Genomic DNA, 8,677 nt, shown 5'->3' on the forward strand with positions numbered 1-8,677 from the left:
AGTCGGTCCTGGCTTCCTTGCACGCCCCTTTCCCGCCCCCCGCCCGCCCGACCTAAGCACGACGCAACGTGCACGCCGTGAGTTTGTGTGGCGGAAAGAAGGCGATGCCCACAAAAAACGAATAAATAAACAATACTAATCAACACAGGGGGTGGGGCATGCGGAGAGGAGGACTGAGTACAGTGCGGAACTCACACACGGGAGCAGCAGACAACTAAAGGAAAACCCAATAAAAAGAGAAACAGAGGCGGAGGAGGAAGCAGGGGCGGGGAAAGTTCAATAGAGACTCCATCACTCTCAGGGGCACGCACACGCATACACACACAAACGCACCGCTCTAACGCTCAACGTCAAACCCGGCCACGACACCTTCGGTTGATATGTTGATCGACGGCCTCACGACGTTTGGAGGCAGCGGAATCCCGTGAAACTCAACGTTAAACACGGGTATCAATACTTCGTTGAGCAGCCAGCGGAGGGTGTCACTCAGGGCGTCGGCGTCGACAGGACCGATATGCGTCTGCACCACCTCAATCGCCAGATCCACCTCCGTGAGGCGCAGGTCAAGCTGCGCTCCCGCGGTGAACCCGACCCCCGTCACCCCACCCGTGAAGTTCACCAACACATCCAGCACCGCGATGGAATCGCCTGACGGAGAGGTCATCGTCAACCCCACAAAGCCATTCGGCACGTGGAGAGTGACGGCCTGGCCAGACTGTAGAAGAACAGATGGAGGCGCTGTTGAGTCAATTGAAAATACGAAGGGGCAATCAGGGCACAATTTGTACGCGTCCGGATAAATGTACTCAATGAGGGATGAATTGTACTCGGACGGCAGCCGTCTGCTTTGGTTGAACACGCCGCTGCGGCTAAGCGAAGTGAGGAGGTCGTTCAAGGCGAGCTCAGTGAAGGCGGCTGCCAGATTTCGCCGCGGCATCACTGGTGCCGCCGAGGTGGGCGGCAAAGGCAATACAAAAAACGGCAGCAGCACCGATGGGGACACCAACTTCGCCTTGGACTCATGAATGGGGTTCATGGCAAGCATCATCCTCTCTGCTGAAATGCTCGGATCCTCCACAAACGTGACCGGCAACGAGTCGAAGAAATCATTCGCCTTCTCTTCTACGAGGGTCCCAACCGTGTCGGGCAGCTGCTTCTTCAGCGCGTTCCCAATGGCCCGGTCGAGATCGCCCAAAATGATCTCAATGAGCTTTTCAATGCCGTTGCACACACTTCCCACAAGCTTGTGCTTGATCTGTAGATTTCCCCACTCAATGGTGTTTGCCGCCGTCTTCAAACGAAGTGTACCGTTCGACAGGCGGGAGACCTTCACCGAAAGCTCGGCGCCGGTTACATCAGCGAAGGCCCGTACCTCCCCATCGCACGTGAGGAGTCCTGCCTTGATGACAAACGCGGTGTCAGGGATGGTAACGTTCATGTCCCGCAGCGATAGAGCGAGTTGATTAGGGCTCCGCATCGCGAAGGAGGCGCCCCCCAGCCCAAACTCGGTGAAGTGAATGGCAGCAACGTCAAACTTGTCCGTTTGCTGCGGGGGGATCGTCAGGTTCAGCACAAGCCGCTGGACCAGCGGAAGCGCCAAGGGAATGGTGTTGGTGAAGAACGCCTCCTCCGCAGCCAGAGTGATGTTGGCGACATGAAGTGGCGACCGCGGGGACGCACGTGGCTGCCCGACACGCAGCGCGGGAGACGCAGCGACGCCCGCCGCCCCCTGCATGGGCGCCACGAAGAGAAGGAGGATGAGAAACAAAAACCACGGCGCGCGGTAAGTAGATGACACCGCCGCGCACATTTACGCTTACTAATGCCTGCTGCCCCCCTTGCGGTTCTGCGCGGGCGCAAGGAGACGGGCAGTTGGCAATTGGGCCACGATGAACGGCAGAAAAGACCGGGAAAAGCGCAAATCGTGCGGGGGAGAAGAGAGAGCGGTACGGAAAAGCAAGCGAGAGTGAGGGGCACCGCAGCACACACACACACGCACACGCACGCAAACACGCACCCCCACAAGAAAGAAAAGATACCATTTAGGGAATTGCCTGCACGCCATGCGGCACCGGCCCAAGTCGTGGGTCGAAGAGACACAGCAGGGGGGCGCGGCGGGGCGGGGTGGAGAAAAGGTAAAGCAACCAGAATGTGTTTTTTTCAGGCCCCTCGCAGCCAGTCACGGCAGTAAAAGCACAAAAAGAAAACCGGCGGTGGAGCTCCACGGAGTCCGCGTCCGACGCGAGAAGGAGGTGCATGGGTGAAAATGGTTTTTTTTTAAAAAAAACGAAGACAACAAAAGAAGAAAAGACGGAGAAAAACACTCACGCCCCACTCCGCCGAGGCAGCAAGGGATGCTCGCCCCCGTAACTTCGACGCGCAAATTCCGTCTGTGGCGAGTAGCGAAGTCCCCTACCGCGTACAGTTATTTCGCCATTGGAAGGTCCTGAGAAACGCAGCAAGAGGTCGACTAACGCGGCGTCCTCGGCAAGCAAACTGGGAATGCTCACACTGGATGTCATTTCGACGCCCCTCAGAGCAGCCACCAGGCGTCGCACCAAGTCCGAAACTACTCGCAACGTGTTATCCTGCGAAGCTGGTTGGTTGTAGTCCTCCACGAGGACAGAATGCTGCGGGTGCAGCTGAATGGAGCGTGGGCTGTTATCGATCATCAGTACGCGGTTCACCGCTCGGCCGAGGGAAGAGAGGTCCTTCGCGCCGTCTCCCTCCCCGCGGTACCACTTGTCATGGCGACTGATGACATGGTGGAACCAATCCGTTCGCTGCGATGCCTTCGCCACGGCACGCACAACCGTGTTCACGTGCGACGGCACCCCCGCGGACCACACCACCACTTCGCAACCCTCCGTGTGGCAAACATCTAGGAATTCCTTAACGTAGGGTCGAGGATGCACGCACTCTCCGCGCGCCTGCACCAAGGTTTCATCCAGGTCCACTACAATGCAGAGCGGGGCAAGCGGCAGGCCCCTGTCACACGGCAGTAGTGCCTTGGAGCGCCAACGACGGCATCGCACGCCGCCGTGGTTGGGGAGCATCGCCTCCGCAAGCGTCAGTCCCGGTTCGAAGAGGGTGCCGGAAGCCGCGGGCCGAGATGGCGGCACAGAAAATACTTTTCGTGTCTCGCCTACCCGGCCGTCTTTTCTGCGACGCGAGCAGTTCAGAAAGGGTTTGGCGGCGTGGAAGATAGCCATGTGGTTGAACTCCTCCACCTCGTCGTCGTCCTCCTCGCTTTCCAGGAGGAACTCCTGAATGACGTCGTTGATGACGTCAACCTCGGAAAGGACGGAGCTCGCCTGCTCCTCCCCGTCGCGGATGCCGTCGGTGGTGGCGAGGCAGGCGGCGAGGCAAAGCTCCGTGGCGGCGACAGACGCTCGCACCCGCGCGGAACTTCTCAACCGCTGCCTGTTATGTGGCCCTCGCACCGCCGACCGCCTGCGGGCCCCTCGCCGCTGCCCGGCGGCTCTCCCGCCGTTGGGTGACGCAGCCGGACGCGCGCGCCGTGCCCGTCCAGTGGTCATCGCAAAAGGCCTCCGGGTGTTCGTAATGCCTACGCGTTCCAACTAGCACCGTTCCCTTTTCCGCCCGTACATACTGCATTCTCAACAGAGGAGAGAAACACATTATTATTGTCGTGAGTTTTTTTTTATTTGGTTGGTTTCGGGGCCCACAAGAGCAGCAAAAAACAACAACAACAACAACAAAGAGAGATGAGACATGCCACACACGCACAAAGTGAGTGAGTGAGTGAGTGAAAAAAATTGGGGGGTTATAGAGTTAGCGAGACTAGGCGTCAGTTGCCTGCAATTTGTTCTCCTCTCCAACCCCTTCACGGCCCCAAGAAAAGGAAAGAAAAGAACGGCAAAGTGGAAAATATCCACGCATATCCGTTCATTTCCTCCTTGTTTTCGTTGTGGGTGCCCTCCCAGAGAGACACACACGCACACACATTTCGGTAATTGCCGCCTCTGTACTGTCGCTTGTGTACCCGCGGGGGGCACTTGTGTCGGTGGGTGTGTGTGTGCGTGACTCATTTGGTGAAGATGCCCTCCTCCTCCAGCTCCCTCCGCCGAATGCGCTCATTCCTCGCCTCGATTTTCTTCTGGTCCTCCGTCGCCACATCGTAGGGGTTGCCGCGGATGCGGTAGCGTGGGTTGGTGGCGTTCACCTTGCAGAGCGTCCAGTTTCGCCGCTCGAGGAAGCACTCGTTGGCCGAAATGCAGTCCTCCACGCTTCCCTTCTCCTCAAAGCACTTTGTGCCGACGATGCACTCTATGAGCGCGTTCTTGGGCCTCCAACAGATACTCTTGCGCTCCTTCTCCATCGCATTCTACCCGGCCGCTGCCGGCGGCAAAAGAAGGAGGAAAAAGGCGACAACGCTGAAATGCAAAGTAGGCGTCGATGGCGCAGGTGGAGGAAAAAAAAAGGGAGAAAAAAAAAAGCACACCACCGCCGCCTTGCCACTGCAATTCCCACCACCACCACCACACACACACAACATAAACGCACACGCACAACGTCTCTACATATTTGTTTCACAACGGCCCCACAGCACAGCCCGAGGGAGGGAGGAGGGAGAGGGAGGAAAGAGCTCCTTCCTGGCGACACAAAGAAAGGGGCAACGCAGTCATGTCCGCTTCACGCTTCGCGGATTCTCGGTCTTTGTTTCTTTTTTGTTTTGTTTTTCCTTTTTGTTTGTTTCGCGTTTCAAGCACACACACCCCCCCCCTCCACTCCTCGTTTCCCACTTCTCCCCTTCGTTGCTGTGGCCAGGCGGCAACTCGGCACGGAGTCGCTGGCGTGCCGTGTGCGTCCTCCCTCCCTCCGTGCCGCCGGGCCTACGCAGGCGTGGAGGGCGATCGCCTTGGCCAGAGCACCTCCGTGGGGGCCTTGGGGAATATGACGCGCACGGTGGTTCCCCGCCCTTCGGTCGTGTAGAGGTCCATTCTCCCGCCCCAGAGGTCCATGTAGCACTTGGACGCGGGCAGGCCGACGCCAAAGCCGCCCATGTAAGTCTCCAACGAGGAGTTTGTCGTCCAGCCGAAAAACCAAAGCTTCTCCGCACCATCGGCGCTGATACCTCCCGCGGCATCCGTCACGTCCACTACAACGTGTGTGTCATCCGCGGCGAAGCCCACATGCAGCTCAATATCGGTTGTTCGTGAACGCATCGCCATGCAGGCATTCTTCATGAGCTCTCTAAACACATACTCCAAGTGCCCCTCAACCGAGTAGATCACATCCGAAGATGGCGCGGGTGCCATGGGGGCCGAGGGGCACGCAAGGTAATCAAGGTCGCTTGAGGTCGCTAGTCGTCCACGCGGGACGCGTGTGAAAAGGTCGGGCTGCTCCTCCATGTGAATCGTCATGGAGCCGCCGTGGATGGATTGGATGCTGCTTGCGTACTGCTCCGCAACAAAGGTGCCGGAGTGCTGCAAGATGCTCCTCATGTCATGGTCCTTCCGAATAATCGGTGAGTACCGACTTGGCTCAACGAGGTGGAGAAGATGCTCGTGGATGACACGCCAGGAGACGCGCCGTCGACAAAAACACGAGAGCCAGTTGTTAAGATCCTGTGAGCGAATCCACTGTTCATTGACGACGATGTCAAACAGGTTGTCGTGGGGCCGGAGCTTCTCCAGGACGTCAATAAAACGCCCCGCCAAAGCGTCCGCGCCACCACCCTCGTCAGTGCCGTGTTCTTCGCTCTTCATGATGCTTTCGACGCGCGCGTCATCGCCAAGTTCATTTGGAACAGGTATGCTTGTCTTGCATATCTCGCCGCGCTCTAGCTTGCGCAGGTAGACGGCCGCCAGCTCGCTTAACTCCAGACAGCGCTCAAACTCCCTCCTGCAGATCAACTCCAGCGGCGACAGCCGTGCGCCGATTTCCCGGTCTAAACTTCCCTTGCGCACCTCACCCACAATGTCACGATAACTGCGTGCGGTGCGTGCGCCCAGCTGCTTCACCGCGGTGTGGACGTAGCCCCTATCGGTTTCCGCCAGCGTGCGCAGATTAATGGACCGGAGAGGCGTGGCCAGGCATTTCTCCAAGTGTTCTCGCAGGGCCTCGCAAGGACGCCTGGGAAGTGACATGCCATCCCTGTTGTATTGACCAAGAAGAAGGCAAAAAAGAAAAAACGGCAAAGAAGAAAAACAAAGGTAAAAAGAGAAACAAATATATATATATATATATGGAATAGGTGAAACATCAGTTTGCCCCTTTTTACCGCTCCTACCTCACAGGGCCCCTGACGCTTATTGCCGAGGTCACGGCGGCAGAAACATGACCGCAAAGGAATACCAGCGGTGCGCATGGCGCAATATACATACAGGTAGGAGTGACTCAGACCCTTTTCCCACAGCACCAACAGTAGCAGGGAAAAAGCAGCTCCCACAGATGCCCACCGCTGAGTCACTTTCGTGTCAGCGCGGCTTGCTGACGGTGTGCCGCCCTGCCTTCTTCTCGGTCGCGTGCCATCTGCTGTTCCTCTTCCGCCCACAGCCGCACTTCATCCGCCAGGTGCTGCTCTGCCAAAAAGTCTCGCCACTCCGAGGTCCGGCGGAACCGCCCCTGACACTCCGCTCTTCGCCGCCCCCTCTTTTCCTCAAGCACTAGTTTTTCTATTCCAAGTATCCACTGGTCAATGATCGTCTCGCGCATCCCGTCGTGAAGCACACACAAGGCAGCTCGCTCCTTTTCTTGCTGCTCCTTTAAGGCCAAACGCTCCTTGCGTTCCGCCTCGGCGCGGAGCAGGCTAGACATGGCGATGTTCGCGGAAATCAGCTCTCCGTCAACACGGACGTACGGGGAGGCTAGTTGCCTCGCGGTGGTTCCGGCGCTTTGGGAGGTCCCCGTCGCCTTGACCGTGCAGTGCCCCCGCGCCTCCTCGCCGGCGGCCTTCTTCTCCTCAACCGCGAGTTCGTGGCGGCAGTACAGCAGCGTGCAGTCCGCCAGGTGAACCCCGGCCGCCTCCACATTGCGCCGCATGTTTCGCCGGTTGTCTCGCGCCTTCCCCCCGCGTGATGCGAGAAGAAAAAAAAACAATAGTAATATTAATAATAAAAGGGAACCCACCACGGGCGGGGGAAACGAGCTGTCACAGCAGACGCAGACGCACACAGTGGGCGGGAGAGAAGGGAAAGGAGCTCAACGGGAAACGGAACGAAGAACACCTCCTTTGTTTTTTTTTCTTTTTTATTGATGTGAGCTTTCCCACCTCCTGCGCCGCCCCGCAGGCACACATTGTTGTCGTCCAGCTACAGAGCAGCGGTGGTGGGGAGGAGGGAGGGGAGAACGACACCCTCGCCGTGGCGACGCCTCCCCCTGAGCACCAATATAAAACGGAAAAAAACAAAACCGACACCCACACGCGGAGAGAGAGAGAGAGAGGGAGAGACGCCGACGCATGCACGGCTATCAAACCCTCTTCCCACGGAGACGCCTCTCAACATTGAAGGAACGGGTCGTCATACCCAGCCCCGCATTTCGACGGGTGACACAAAACACTCGTATTTCCCGCCCATTCAGCGACGATTCCGCGTACATCCCTCAAAGCTTCCTCCGCCAAGATGCTTTTCGTTGAAAGCGCAATTTGCCAGTAGGCGGTGCCACCCGCCGCGGGTTTTCGCTGGTCCACGAGTAGCTCAATGTCCAGCGGGGAGGCGCCGTAGTACAGCTCAGCGGCAAACCTTCTTGACACCTCCACCGAATCTGTCGCCACCATCTGCAGAGACGCAGACTTCGCGTTAAAGCCGGGAAACAAGGACTGCAACTCTGGGAAGGTTGTGATCCTGTCACGATCCCTCGTCAACACGTCAGCCTGGTAGAGAAAGGCCCGGCCGCCGCGGGTGTTAATCGCCGTCACGTGATACGAGACCTTCTCGCTGTCCACGTTGGGCAGCGCCTCCATGGAGAGTTTGCGCTCCGGTCGACAGATACTGTGCTCCAGGTACCGCAGCCGCCAGAGCCAGTCCACGTCCCCCGACTGCCGCAGTAGACGAAACCCGGATGTCAGCAGCGTCTTCTGGTGGGTGTCAAAGACGTCAATTCGCCACGTGGCGTTTGCCGCCGCCTCCGACGGCTCAGCGTGCACCCCATGACTCTTTAGGGCGGCGACCAGGTCACTCACAAGAGTGTCGTGCTTCCCTGTCGTTTGGGCGTACACGCTGTATGCGGCAGCGTCCGCCCGCGTCTGACAGCTTGTATCCTCCTTCTGGATGGAGACAATCAATACGAAGAACGCAACCACGATGACGGAAAATACCATGAGGAAGCTTGCTATGCGATGCTGCATCAGCACCAGCTCGCGGTGGTTATGTGCCGCCGGGTGCTCTCGACTGTGCCCCATTGACGCCCAGTGGTTAGATATTTCAACCTCAAACACGAACTACGCCACAACCGACAGGAGGGTGAAGAAAAAACAACAACAACAACAACAACAAACTTGGACTCCCTGCGCGAGGGGCGGCAAGTGACGTCGGCGGTGTCAGGGTGCACCCAGGCAACGAAACGTGCCACGTTGTACGCACGCACGCACGCACAGAGAAAAAAAAACACACCTGCGAAAAACAGATGCGTGTATACATGGGGCCCTACATACTGCGTGTCGGCGTGTTCCCTTCTCAGCAGCGTCGGGCGGAGCAGATGCGTCGGCGCT

The 8,677-nt window shown here is 58.0% G+C and overlaps 5 protein-coding genes and 1 pseudogene across 5 annotated transcripts, besides 12 other annotated features; all 6 read right to left on the minus strand.

The window, feature by feature from the left end:
- Positions 1–31: 31 nt before the first annotated feature.
- Positions 32–53: a microsatellite.
- A 251-nt stretch (positions 54–304) lies between these two features.
- Positions 305–336: a microsatellite.
- A 1-nt stretch (position 337) lies between these two features.
- On the minus strand, positions 338–1,810 carry Tco025E_00533 (ESAG-like protein; the record flags this gene model as incomplete). Its single annotated transcript, XM_029367474.1, has 1 exon — positions 338–1,810. One exon carries the CDS (start codon positions 1,808–1,810, stop codon positions 338–340), a length of 1,473 nt encoding a protein of 490 aa, XP_029232432.1.
- Positions 1,811–1,973: 163 nt separating this feature from the next.
- Positions 1,974–2,024: a microsatellite.
- A 300-nt stretch (positions 2,025–2,324) lies between these two features.
- Tco025E_00534 (uncharacterized protein) lies at positions 2,325–3,539 on the minus strand (the record flags this gene model as incomplete). Its single annotated transcript, XM_029367475.1, has 1 exon — positions 2,325–3,539. One exon carries the CDS (start codon positions 3,537–3,539, stop codon positions 2,325–2,327), a length of 1,215 nt encoding a protein of 404 aa, XP_029232433.1.
- A 148-nt stretch (positions 3,540–3,687) lies between these two features.
- Positions 3,688–3,722: a microsatellite.
- A 30-nt stretch (positions 3,723–3,752) lies between these two features.
- Positions 3,753–3,773: a microsatellite.
- A 286-nt stretch (positions 3,774–4,059) lies between these two features.
- Tco025E_00535 (hypothetical protein) lies at positions 4,060–4,408 on the minus strand (annotated as a pseudogene).
- An 82-nt stretch (positions 4,409–4,490) lies between these two features.
- Positions 4,491–4,534: a microsatellite.
- A 44-nt stretch (positions 4,535–4,578) lies between these two features.
- Positions 4,579–4,603: a microsatellite.
- A 76-nt stretch (positions 4,604–4,679) lies between these two features.
- Positions 4,680–4,719: a microsatellite.
- Positions 4,720–4,856: 137 nt separating this feature from the next.
- Tco025E_00536 (transferase) lies at positions 4,857–6,113 on the minus strand (the record flags this gene model as incomplete). The annotated part of the gene is made up of 1 exon (XM_029367476.1): positions 4,857–6,113. The coding sequence occupies one exon, from the start codon at positions 6,111–6,113 to the stop codon at positions 4,857–4,859; it is 1,257 nt and encodes a 418-aa protein (XP_029232434.1).
- Positions 6,114–6,195: 82 nt separating this feature from the next.
- Positions 6,196–6,213: a microsatellite.
- A 219-nt stretch (positions 6,214–6,432) lies between these two features.
- On the minus strand, positions 6,433–7,008 carry Tco025E_00537 (uncharacterized protein; the record flags this gene model as incomplete). The annotated part of the gene is made up of 1 exon (XM_029367477.1): positions 6,433–7,008. The coding sequence occupies one exon, from the start codon at positions 7,006–7,008 to the stop codon at positions 6,433–6,435; it is 576 nt and encodes a 191-aa protein (XP_029232435.1).
- Positions 7,009–7,054: 46 nt separating this feature from the next.
- Positions 7,055–7,083: a microsatellite.
- Positions 7,084–7,393: 310 nt separating this feature from the next.
- Positions 7,394–7,417: a microsatellite.
- A 48-nt stretch (positions 7,418–7,465) lies between these two features.
- Positions 7,466–8,368, minus strand: Tco025E_00538 (uncharacterized protein; the record flags this gene model as incomplete). Its single annotated transcript, XM_029367478.1, has 1 exon — positions 7,466–8,368. One exon carries the CDS (start codon positions 8,366–8,368, stop codon positions 7,466–7,468), a length of 903 nt encoding a protein of 300 aa, XP_029232436.1.
- Positions 8,369–8,436: 68 nt separating this feature from the next.
- Positions 8,437–8,462: a microsatellite.
- The last annotated feature ends 215 nt before the right edge of the window (positions 8,463–8,677 follow it).

Source organism: Trypanosoma conorhini (genome assembly GCF_003719485.1).
Source record: "Trypanosoma conorhini strain 025E chromosome Unknown Tco_14.4_contig_00012, whole genome shotgun sequence".
NCBI lineage: Eukaryota > Euglenozoa > Kinetoplastea > Trypanosomatida > Trypanosomatidae > Trypanosoma > Trypanosoma conorhini.